At 51.6% G+C, this 12,868-nt stretch overlaps 1 protein-coding gene across 1 annotated transcript; it reads left to right on the top strand.

Annotated features, from left to right (window-relative positions):
- The first annotated feature begins 8,126 nt into the window (after positions 1-8,126).
- LOC119275516 (probable membrane-associated kinase regulator 2) lies at positions 8,127-9,908 on the top strand. The gene is made up of 2 exons (XM_037556380.1): positions 8,127-9,395; positions 9,495-9,908. Exons 1-2 carry the CDS (start codon positions 8,270-8,272, stop codon positions 9,578-9,580), a joined length of 1,212 nt encoding a protein of 403 aa, XP_037412277.1. The 5' UTR covers positions 8,127-8,269; the 3' UTR covers positions 9,581-9,908.
- Positions 9,909-12,868: the final 2,960 nt, after the last annotated feature.

Genomic DNA, 12,868 nt, shown 5'->3' with positions numbered 1-12,868 from the left:
CAGAAACAGCATGGTTGCAAGGAACTGCTATAATATCCCACTTCTTACACCCACAAGTCCTATGTCCTAGGTTGACAACATATGTTCTCTCCCCGCTAGTAACTTGGTAAAGATTGGGGCCAGCCATCAATGATTGATAGTTTCTAGACCACTTCTTTGTTTCCTCCAATTTATCTGCATATGTTGGACAAATCTCCCATCTGACAGTCTGAGTCTTGGTTCTATTTGCATTAAACTTGACCATTAAGTTTGTTCTAATTCCATCAACCATGGTCCTTATTGGCTTAGCCCTGACATCTAGAACCCACTTGTTGAAAACCTCACTTAAGTTGTTACTACCAAATCTATTTTGCAATTTGTGTCCATGGCATGTCTGGCCAAAGTGTGCTTTGGGTACTAAGCCAAGCCCATGTTGTCTCACACTATCTCTTCAACTCATCAATTGCAACATTATAACCATGTTCAGTGTATGGGTAACTTGCTTCATCCATGCATTTCTTTAATTTTGGCCCTCTAAACCCAGCATTTTGAAAGTTCTGGTAAATGTGTCTGAGGCAAAACCTTTGTGGACAATTGGGAAAGACTCTGTTTATGGCTTTAAGCAGGCCCTGTGTGAATATAAGTAAAGATTACTGACTAACTTAGTGACTACATCTATATGAAAGTAACTATTATAAAGAATTAAATGAAAACTAAATGATTGTGTACAGAAAGTAACTACACCTAAATGCAAGTAACTACTAGAAAGAACTAAATGAAAACTATCACAAGTGGATTTCATTACCTTTTGCCTATCAGAAACTATTGTGTAGTTACCAAACTTCCCAGATTGGCCACCTGGTGCTACCCTCAGCTAATAGAGAAACCAAGTCCAGGAATTTGTGTCCTCCTTATCAACAATTCCAAAAGCAATGGGAAATATATTATTGTTCCCATCTCTTCCAGTAGCAGCAAGGATCTGTTGACCAGTAGTGAGCTTTATGAAGCATCCATCCAGACCTATAACAAGTTAACAGGTCAGCAGGAACTAGTTGAAAACACACATTAGGCAAACAAACATTAGACCTATACCAAGGAATTACCTATGAATGGTCTGCAACCAATGAGAAACCCTTCTTTGCATCCATTTAGGCAAAAGAATAATGCAAGAAACCTAGGGTTTTTGCTTGGATGCTCCCTCGGATGTCTTGTTGTCACTATACACCTTGAACCTGGATCAGTATCTAGCACAACCTGCAAATAATCCCTAATCCTGGTGTACTGGGCCTTCTGATCTCCTAGTACAGCATTCTTTGTTGCCTTATTAGCCTTGTATGCCATGTGGGTTGATATTTCCACTCCATACTTGCTCTTTTGCAGTGTTAATTATAGTAGTGATTGTTGTGCATGGGTCATTTCTGATTGCTTCCTCACAAAATTTTGCAACCCACTTAGCATTAAATTTTGTGTTCTCTGACACAGAAGGGCAAGCGTGCACCAAATACTGCTTCCTTATGGTAAATATCTTCTCATTTGCAATCTGAGAAGCTGCTACATAAAAAGGGCATGTCTCATCTATGCATTGTGTTATAACCATGTCACTACAATTTCTATGGTACTCATAGTTCCTGTTCTGTGCAATGTGCATTGTTTGAAGTGCATTCCTGAACTGGTACACATCAATGAAGCAAAGATGCTTCACAAATTTCTCCGCTGGGTGAGCTCTCTTCTCATCATACCATAACCTTTTCTTCATCTTCTTAGCTCTGCTTTTCGTACCATTGGGCAAAACATATGCCAATGCCTCTACACCATCATCATCTTCCACACCCAAGTCCATTGGTTTCCTGTCTTCATCAGAAGATGGTATCCAGTCCTCCTCAAACAACTCCTCTACACTTGCATGTGATTTGCTTGTTGGGCCTTTTCTGTGTTTCTTCTCCTTTTTCTTCTTCTGTCCATCTTGCCCTACCTGCTCCTCTTGTTCCTCTTCCTCCAATTCCTCCTCCTCTTCCTCATTTGCATCCTCTTCTTCACTTTCAGGCTCATATAGTGCATCCTCCTCCTCCTCTGTCTCATACATTTCCTCAACATCTGTGTCCCCTTCAAAATGAAGGAGTGGATCTTCCCTCTGTTTTTTCATCTCCTCAAGCCTAGCAAGGATATCACCATATTCTTCCAAATTATCATCATCACTGTCCTCCTCATTATCCATCACTGCAGCTTTTCCCTTCAAAGAAGTGTCCTTCTCTTTATTTTTCCTATTCTTCGTAAACATTTCAATTTCCTTCCTCCTTGTCTCCTCCATAACCTTTTCAATTTCCATTTGCTCCTCTGAATTGTATGAGGATTTTCTTCCACTTGTACATAACCTAAAGCAAGTTGATCCTCCAAATTGTTTGTGCTATGTTGTGTTTGAAACTGTATGGGCATTGGCTCCACTTCTGTTGCTTCTGAACTTGTTGCTGCTACATGCACATTTGGTGCATTGAACAGCACTCCTTCTTCATCTATCTGATACAGTTTGGGCTCTCCAATTTCTTCTAGAGGGATTTGCTGCTCAATAACATTGGAGCTGGTATTTATACCTGCAGCATTGAGAGAACTGGCCCTAACAACTGTCACATTCAATATCTTCTGATTTTGCAATGCTATGTTGTCTAGAATTTCCTCAAGCTTGTCATCATCATCTATTTCTTCCATTCCTTCTATCCCTAGCCCAGGATCCCTGACATGGTACATGTAATCTTTAAATCCATAACCTTCTGTTTCTATCAGTGCTACTAGGTTGTAAAATGTTATGTCTGACATCATCATAGATCTCTCAATGTTGTCTCTGTCATGGAATTGCATCCTCAATTCCCAAACCTCATCATCCAGACTGCAAATAATATAAAACACATAGCAGTATAAGTGCTTAACTAAAACTGAATAACACTAATGAAACAACTCATGTTAGTGCACTAATACAATGCTTTGTCACTTATAAAGCGGATAACAGGATAACTCAATTAACCAAATGGCTAATTAAAACAGCACCTTAAATCAACTAAATCAGCACCTAGGGCACAGGACAAACAAAGCATAGCATCTGAACTAATCTAAAAATGTCAACCCTAGGGCACAGGACAAACAAAGCACAACATCTGAACTAATCTAAATAATGTCAACCCTAGGGCACATGACAACAAAATCACAGCATCTGACACTTGTACTCCATTTGATAAGATAGAGCAATATGAACCCTAACCCTAGGAGTACCCTAGCAACACAATTGAATGGAGAACGGGAAGGGAAGAGCAAAGAAAAGTGGATCTCACTATATGCCGCCGTAGGATGACCCGATGTGTTGGCTTCCCGTCGGATTGGCCTTCATCGCCGCGGCGAATGCTCTGGCCGCCCGGTATTCCATCGAATACTACAGGTCCTCATCCTCCTCTTCCTTCGTCGGCTTGCTAGGGTTCAAGCTCCCGCAAAGCTCGCCTGGATCCACTGCGGGTCCTCCTCCACTACCTATGATGCATGCGGCGCTGCCGGGCGGAGCGCCGCCACTAGCATCTCCACCTTTCGTCGGACTACGCATCTCTGCAGTGCGAGGGGCGGCAGGAGTGAGGGGGCGAGGGGGGAAGAAGAATGGGGGAGGGCGACGACGGCGGGAGCGAGGAGGGGGAAGAAGAATGGGGGAGGGCGATGGCGGCGGGAGCGAGGAGGAGGAGGAAGAAGAATGGGGGAAAAGAGATGGATGCGGGGATGACTAAAGACGAGCCCTAACGGTGCCGTCTAACGCCGTTTGCTGGCTCTCGGGACGGCTTGGAGTGCCACGTAGGCGAAAAACGGGCCCGACATGTCATATACTCACTTAACACGGCCCGATCCGCCGATCAGTGGTTTTTGCAAAACAATTACGCTAGACGTGGTGCTTTCTGCAGTGAATCTGTATCCTAGTGTTTTTCGCAAACCTAACCCTCAAAGTGGTGGTTTTATGCAATTTACTCTCCCCGGGAGCGTACAATCTGAGAACAAATTGAGGGGGACGATGAAGGTACAATTTCAGCCTCCTCGGAATAGATGCATCTTGTTCACTTGCAATCATAAATATGATACTTATTATGCCCTTGTTTCATTGTGAGTGCAGAAGTTCGTGAAGCATTGTCGCAAGCTGGTAGGCCTGCTTGGGTGTGCTGGAGCTGGGTCGGTTGAAGCTTATCATCCTGCAGCCACACAAGGTCACATCGCCTCATCGAGCCATGTTCCCTCGTCATCTAAGTTGGTTGAGGAGGAGGAGGAGGAGGAGCAGGCCACAAATGAAGAAGAGGAGGAGGAGGCCTATCATGAGGAAGAAGAGGATGAGAGCAATGGGGGGAGGAGTACGATGAAGATTACGGACCTCCACCAACTCAATCATCTCAACCATCTCAGCTGCCGAAGAGGAATCCGAAGAAGAAGGATTTGCTGAGTCCGGACCCTTTCCAGAGACCGGTTACTCGAAGGCCCAAGAAGAAGACTGAAGAGACTCGTTCAAAGAGGAACGAGGACCGTACCTCCAAGAGGGGAAGGATCAATTAAATTCTTCTCTTGGATACTTGGCTCTTGTAGTTGAAATGTCTAGTGGTTGTGAAACTATGTGTTTGCTACTTGAAATATGTGTTTGCTATTCGTGGAACTATGTGTTTGTTATTTGTGAAACAATGTGGAACTCCATTTGCTATGTGGAACTAAGTAGTTGAACTTGGTTTGCTTATTATGCACAAGTTTATGTGGAACTTCGTTTGACATGTCTATTTAGTTCAACTTTTATTAATGTGTATGTGATGCCCAAGTTTAATTGTTTGAGATCTGTTTTTTTTACTCTATATCATTGTTGTGATATTGTTTTTGAAAAGAAGCAAGCAATTAAACTTGGAAAGAGGCAAACACATGACCCTACCGCCAAGGACCCTGGCGGTAGGGTCAGACAGCCTACTGCCAACCCCACCAGCGGTAGGTTTAACCTACCGCCAGGCCACTGCGATTTTTCGTTATAGAAGCTTTCGGAGGCAAAAACCCAGGCCATACCCTACCGCCAGGGGTGCTGGTAGTAGGGTTAGACAACCTACCGCCAGGGTCCCTGGCGGTAGGGTGCTAATCCACGTCAGCTTGTGGAGACGGCCGCCGTCCCCCCTCCCCCCATCGCACCCTACCGCCAGGGACTCTGGCGGCAGGCTGTCTAACCCTACCGCCAGAACCCCTGGCGGTAGGCTGTCTAACCCTACCGCCAGAACCCCTGGCGGTAGCAAAAGGGTCAAATACCGAACTTTTTTGCAACCGAGATCAGATCCTGAATTGGTATGCGAGAAGGGTCAAAACACGAAATTTTGCCTAGCAAGGTAAGTGTAGTTTGCCAATGTTGTTTGAACTTTTATCTTCATGTTTTAGTAGTTCCAAAACTGTTAGGTCTTAGCTTTGTTGCATCATCAGGTTTTCATCTGATAATGCTTGTGCCGATTGGGGTCGAGTACAATGTTTTTTTAAACATGGTACAATCAAAGTCGCTCGCATACACGAGCATAAAGTTACCCATATGAATGCACACATGCACATTCTAGCCATATCAGAACTTCTGAGCGACTGGGCCAGCATAACATCTTGAGATTTTACGAAGTCTACATTGATGCACCACAGTCGATGGGAACGTCTCCTCCCACTGAACAGACATCACCGAAAGACTAAAATAAATCTAGAAATAATGCAAGCACCAATATTTTTTTTAAACGGGTGCGAAAGTTTTGCCTCATCCGTTAAATAAGCAGAAGAGAGTTGCCTGGTATTAATGGAAAACCAGGCTAAAACCGTCACAAACCGCCGAGCGGCACACAAAAATATCCTACACACCTCAACAAGGAGGGCCTCATCAAGATATACTCGGACGTCATCGACGTCTCTTCTCCCTAACAGGCGTCATCGCCCTTCCTAGACTCCGAGCAAGCGACTCCGACTTCGCTCAAGACGAACCTCGACCCCACCCTCATCGTAGAGGCAGTGTGGAAACACAAGCCGAACCGTGTCGTGCCCATCCTCCCGCACCGAAGGCTACACAGCTCCGACTCTGACGGAGAGCTCCGAAGAAGAACTATGCATGGCTGGCAATGTGGGAGACCACCGAACAAACCACCTGCTGCATGTCATCGTTGCCATAGGGGCCCCGCCGCTGCACCTCTAACTTCACTGCAACAAAACAACTCGAGGTAATCGCATGGACACGCCGGAGAAGAGTCGGCTACTGCAACCAGTGCCACGCCTCCGACTTCGCTTGCCATGGCCATCGTTGCCACAGAAGCCTTGACGCCAACAACCACCATCTTCTACTTGTCCCTCTTGCCAATGCCCCGCTCCAAAGACAAAGCCCTCAAGAGGGGATACGACGCCAAGGCGCCGCCTTCGTATGATCACATGACTTTAGGGTTTCCTCCGGAGCTGCATCGACCGCCCTGAGCGCGAGGGGTGAGGAAGCAAGGCAGCGATGCCTCCAAGAAGGTCCACGACGCCCGCAGGCGTCACCATCGCTCATCATAGGCCGAAGACGAGGACAGGGTTTTCACCCGAGCTTCCAAACACCACCTCAACGACCCACACCATTGTTGGCAAGACCACCAAACCAAGGCCAATCCGTTGACAAAGAGACGCAGAGTAGCCGCCCGCACCTCGCGAAGGCCACAGGCCGCCAAAACAGCAGCCGCCATGTCAGATCCGCCCACAACAAACTTGGAGCAGAGCCATCGGACGTAGCAATCGCTGCCGAGCACCATGCCGGCCAGGGAGCGCCACCATAAGCTGAATACAAGCACCAATGACTTTGATGGACCGGATTTATATCACTGTCCTGCTAACCATACAACTGCATATTAGTTTGCAAGTACGATGGTTTTGATGCTTTAAGTCCGCTTTCTCCCTTTCCAACCCTGCTAGTCCGGTTAGAAAAGAACACAACAACAAACGTGTACTCCCTCCGTAAACAAATATAGGAGCGTTTAGATCATTAAAGTAGTAATCTAAACACTCTTATATTTCTTTGCAGAGGGAGTATATTATTTCTCTGTCTCTCTAGGCTCCCAAAAACAATCGAGTTTGCTCTTATAGGCGAATTAATACCTGACGGCAATTTTATTTTTGAGGGAATACCTGACGGCAATTTATTTTCGCTAGCATTTCTGAAGTTCAGAGCGTAGGACGATGCTCCAATTCTCTCTATTTCCCGGAAGTTCCTGTAGCGGCGCAATCGACGGCTATTATGAGCGCGCAGAGGTCATGGTCGCATTACTGTTTCAGGCAGCGGACAGGAAACTGCACAGTGAGCTGTGCAGGTCACCAAATCAACTACAGTCCACAGCGGCAGTTTCAACTTCGAGAGCACCGCCTAGAATTGACTAGCTGCCACGCCGAGCCGCGGGTTCTTTCAAGGAAAGAAAAAGGAAAAAGATTGGAGGAACATCATGATTGCCATGATTCTACAGCAAAAAAAAATGCATACCTCGGTCATAAGTAAGAAATTATTAGCCGATCGACTGTCTCAGCGCCGGTACTCGCGCTCGTCTGACAGTATCCCATCGGCTTTTATCAGCTTCAGTGTAGCATGCATCTCCTGTGGTCGAAGAGGCAGAGATCATTGTGATCCGTGAGCACGCACGCACGCACGCACAAGGCGTTTGTTTCTGTGAGGAAGAAGAAGAAGAAGCCATCCGAGTCGTCTCCAAATCGGATGCTTGATGATGAGCACAAACAAAATCAAGTGACGATTGGATAGATAGGGGTTTTGTCTCTAGTCGGATGCTCGTTGAACTTGGATTAGATAAAGCCCGGCCCATCCCGGACACGAAGCAGTTCATGCCTAGCATGTGCAGCCAAAGTCCACGTCACTCATGCCATGTGATCCATCGCAGCATGGAAAATCCCAGTGAGAAGTCTGGTCACTCACAGTTTCAAAGAAATAAATTCAAAGATATCCGGTGCCTACCCATTGCCTGGTTCGATCCTGGCGGCCGATTGGGCGACGAGCGGGCTAGATCACGCGAGACGGCACACGGACACGGGCCCTGCCGAAACCGTCGGCCCCACCGCGCTCACTGGCCCCTCGCCTCTGACCGCCTGCCGCTGCTCATGAGCTCATCTATTACCCAGTCGATGCGAGGCAGCGGCGCCACCACCTTGTCCTCCTCCTCCCCGAAAGAGTCTTTTCTTTTTATTTGAGTCTCGAGAGTGAGACAATCAGGAGGAGTGGCGACTGAGTGAGTGAAGCTCGGCCTCTCTGGGTGTGATGGAATCGTTCAGCCTCCTCAAGTACCTGCGCGGCGGAGCGGTCGCCGGCAACCAGCGCGCGCCCGTCGCGGCCACGACCATAGCCGCGTCAGCGTGCGAAGACGGCAGCGAAGGAGGCGCTGGCGGTGGCGGCGGGGACGTTGTCGAGGACGACGCGGCCTTCTTCGACCTCGAGTTCGCGGTGCCGGGCGACGAGAGCGCCGCGTCGGACGCGGAGGAAGAGAGGGTCGAGTTCAACTTCTCCGTCGCCGGCGACGCCGCGTCCGGCGGCGAGGTGGTCGCCGTCGAACCGGTGGTGCCGGTGAGTGAGACTGAGAACGGCGTCGGGAAGGAGGCGGAGCCTGCTGCGACGGCAGAAGCCCCGGCGGCGTCGTTCCTCCGGCCGGCGACCAAGTTCCGCGTGCTGCTGCTTAAGCTGAGGAAGCCGAAGGCCCCCGTTCCGGCGGAGGGCAACGCCGGTGGTGCTGGCGGCGGCGGCGGCGGTTCCCCGGCGCCCAAGACGAACCGCTTCCTGATCAAGTTCCGGGTGGACGACGCACCGTTTGTGTCGCTCTTCACGCGTGACAACAGCTCTCGCACCTCCGACGCCGGCGCTGGCACCGGCGCGGCCAGGCCGGCAGTGCAGGCACCTCAGCCTTCCGACGCGGTGGCGATCACCGCCGAGGAGCGGCGCTTCGCCAAGGAGGTTATGCTCAAGTACCTGAACAAAATCAAGCCCCTGTACGTCAAGGTCTCCCGCCGCTACGGCGAGCGCCTACGGTTCGCCGGCGCGAGCGAGGGCGAGGAGACGGACGCCGAGCCCGAACCCTCGCCGTCTCCTTCCGCGACACCCTCCCCCGCCCCCTCCCAGCCTCGTGCCGCGCCAGCCCCGCCTCCACAGCCCGTCGTCGTCGCGTGCGGCGTGCGCGCTCCGCGCGCCAGCGTGCCCGCCGGCCTGAAGCAGGCGTGCAAGCGCCTCGGCAAGAGCCGGTCCGCGTCCTCCGCCGTGGCGGCCGCGCCGTCGCCGTCAGCCACACCACCGACCCCCGCGCAGCCGCAGCGCCGCGACGACTCGCTGCTGCAGCTGCAGGACGGCATCCAGGGCGCCATTGCGCACTGCAAGCGCTCCTTCAACGCGTCCAAAGGTACCACAAACCCCATCCATTTCCGTCCCCGCGTCCTGTGACGGTGGCATTCAGGCCGATAGATGATAACATCCCTCTGCTTTCTCTCACAACCCGTAGGGTCCGAGTCGCCGCTGCTGAGGTCCATGACGGAGCCGAAGGCCGACGGCGCGGCCGACACCAAGGACGGCGTCGACGGCGCGTGAGCCGGGCCGTCCGGGGTCCGGAGTGGCGATCGCCGTACTCAATCAAATCTTAGCCTAGATGCTAGTAGCATTTTTAATACTACTACTTAGTTGGTACTAGTATCATCATGCCGGATTAAGAAAACGTGCGCGCTCTCTTCTCTTGTCTTAACATGGCAAAAGCTTGTCTTTTCGGCCGCGATGAACTCCTAGCGTATCCCCTCGCCGCCGTCTAGATTCAATAATCTGGCGGTGCTAGTACGAGTAGTATGCATGTAAAATATCTCCATCCCCCAATGTCAAGTCGCTTTTCTAGTAAGTAAGTTGCTAGCATTTCATTTGAACTTCATATCTTTCTGTGTGTAATGCGACTGGTCTGGATTGAACAGCGACAGTGCAAGGGTGTGACTTGTGCAAACACAAGGTCGCTGAGAAAAGAGGGGTGTGTCGGACGGGCAGCTTTAGCACGAGGCTGCTGTCCCGTGGAATTCGGGGAAAAACATGAGCAGGACGGAGAAAGGCTGATACGCGGCCGCGCTTTCCCAGCCGATTCTGCACGCACGCCCGGCCCCGAGCTTTGTTCCGGCTCGAGAAAGGCGAGGCGTGTGCGACACCGCGCGCGTCGCCGTCGACCGAAATCCGCTGCCTTTTATGTTTATCCCGGTCGACGGTGCACTGCCCGGCTGGCTTTCTGTCCGCTCCGAGACGTCCCGCCGGGCGGGCTTGGCGCGGCGCGGCGTGCTCGGCTCCGCGCCGTCCCGTCCGCCCGTCGCGTCGGCGGCATGGGGGCCTTGCCTTGAGCCGTCTCGGTCGCCGCGAAAGGCGTGGGGGGAGGAGACGGGCCGTGGACGCAGCGCAGGACGTGCTCCGCCCCGGCGCCCGCGGCTGGATATCTTGACGTGGAGTGTCCGTGGCTTTGGCCCGGCGCGCGATTGTGTCATTGTGTCTTGTTTCAAAAAAAAAAGATTGTGTCATTGTGTGTCACTCACGCACGCGCGTGGGGATGGCACCGCGCAGCGCGGCGGGGAGGACGCCCTGCTACCGTGCCGCGTGACGGCCTGAGGACTGGTCACCACGGTGCGCGTGTGCGCCGGGCATGGCATGCTTGCCATTTGGCGCAACGCGTGGCTACTCATACTTCCTGGTAGTATGGCATGCAGACTAGCCCCGAGTATGTACACGAGAGGCACGTGACCGCAGCTACTGACTGGCGTACCACGACGCGTGTGTACATACAATCTCCCTAGTTATTGTCTGCCACGCATTGATTCCGGAACGGGGATCACTACGGCGCCGCCTGTTGTTAAGGGCATCTCCAGCCGCGCCCCAAGAAGGCCTCCTCAGGCGATTTTTCCGCGCCGGCGCTGAAAAAACGGCCCAGTCGTGCCCCCAGAACGCCGAAAATCGCCGGCTCGGGCCTTTTTTCCGCCCGGCGGTCACAGGTCGAACCCGGCGCGCTGGGAAGCCGTTGGGGGCTCCGGCGCTAGTGAAAAGCACGCCTGGCCCACACCGACAGGGGAAAAGTCAAGTTTTTCTTCCCCGACTCGCCTCGCACCCCCCGCGCCCTCGGCCACCACTAGTTGTATTCCGGCGACGGTCGCCGACCTACTCCGCCTAGATAGCCATTCCCCGCCTGAAAATAGCAGCGCTTCGCCGCGGCAACCCCTCCCCCCAGCACTAGGCGGTGTCGGCCGCCGTTTCCGGCCGCGGAGGCGCGGATTAACGGCGGGTACACGCCCACGAGCGCAAGGTGTTCGGCGTTTTGACTGACTCGGCGATGGACTCCGATGAGGAGGAAGAGCTCGCCGCGCTGCTGGAGGAGGAAGCCGCGGCCGACGTCCAGGAAGAAGAGCATCTGATGGTGCTCGCCGCCCTCGCCCAGCTGCTGGCGAGCAATGAAAAGCCGCGTCGAGGTGGCTCGGCGCCGGGGCGGGTGAAAGCAAAGAACCGGCATCGTCTGCAAGGCTACTGCATGCTCTACTCCGACTACTTCGCCGATGCTCCACTTCATGGCGAGAGAACATTTCGGCGCCGTTATCGGATGAGCCGAAAGCTCTTCCTTAGGATTGTGAATTCCATCCGGGAGTTCGACAACTACTTCAAGTGCAAGATGGATTGCACTGGCGCTCTTGGATTCACCTCCATCCAGAAGTGCACGACAGCGATGAGGATGCTTGCATATGGAGCTCCCAGTGATTCACTCGACGACTATGGGCGCATGGCCGAGTCCACCAGCATAGAGTGTTTCTACAAGTTCTGTCGGGCAGTGGTGGCAGTGTTTGGGCCACAATACTTGAGAGCACCCAATGCGGAAGACACTGCTCGGATCCTAGCCCAGAATGCAGCAAGAGGATTTCCTGGGATGCTTGGAAGCATCGACTGCATGCATTGGAAATGGAAGAACTGCCCATTTGGTTGGCAGGGGATGTACAAAAGCGCCAAAGGCGGTTGCAGTGTGGTGCTTGAGGCAGTAGCCACACAGGACCTCTGGATTTGGCACTTCTTCTTTGGTATGCCAGGAACTCACAATGACATCAACGTGTTGCAGTGCTCTCCTGTTTTTGCCAAGCTCGTTGAGGGCCATTCTCCTCCGGTGAACTTCGAGATCAATGGGCACCAATACAACAAGGGGTACTATCTAGCTGACGGCATCTATCCGAGATGGTCGACATTTGTGAAGACGATCTCAAACCCTGTGCCAGGAGGCAAGAACGCCTGGTTTGCGAAGGTTCAAAAGGCTTGCAGGAAGGATGTCGAGCGGGCATTTGGTGTGCTCCAATCTCGATTCGCTGTTGTTCGGTACCCCGCTCAGACATGGTCGAAAGATCAAATGTGGGAGATCATGACTTGCTGTGTCATCTTGCACAACATGATCATCGAGAGCGAGCAAGAAGACCCAGTGTTTGACACTGAACCATACTACAGGCAGGGTCCTCTAGCCGAAGTTGATCACCAGCTACCGGCAACTTGGACTGCCTATCTCAGTATGCGTCAAGAGATCCAAGACCCACAGGTGCATCATCAACTGCAGAAAGATCTGATTGAGCACCTATGGAGGCTCAAGGGGGACGCCGCGTGATGAAATACGAGTTTTTATTTGTTGAACTATATAATTTGTATTGAACTATTTGTTGTTGTACTATTTTGTTGAAGTATTTGATTTTTCTGTGATGAAATATGTGATAAGAAATAATTATGTTGATAAATGAACGCCAAGACAGGGCGAAACCACGCCGAATATGGGCCTATTCTCGCCCATATGGGCCGTTTATTCGCCGAAATTGGGCTGCAAAGTGGGCCAATTTCGGC

This window comes from Triticum dicoccoides, chromosome 3B (assembly GCF_002162155.2).
Source record: "Triticum dicoccoides isolate Atlit2015 ecotype Zavitan chromosome 3B, WEW_v2.0, whole genome shotgun sequence".
In the NCBI taxonomy this organism is placed as follows: Eukaryota; Viridiplantae; Streptophyta; class Magnoliopsida; order Poales; family Poaceae; genus Triticum; species Triticum dicoccoides.
This window is presented reverse-complemented; position numbering and strand designations above follow the sequence as displayed.

Excerpts from the sequence above, each read along its gene's own strand:
- LOC119275516 (XM_037556380.1), top strand. The coding sequence starts at position 8,270 with ATGGAATCGTTCAGCCTCCTCAAGTACCTGCGCGGCGGAGCGGTCGCC. Across the intron at positions 9,396-9,494 it reads CTCCTTCAACGCGTCCAAAG|GGTCCGAGTCGCCGCTGCTG; the intron begins GTACCACAAACC and ends CACAACCCGTAG.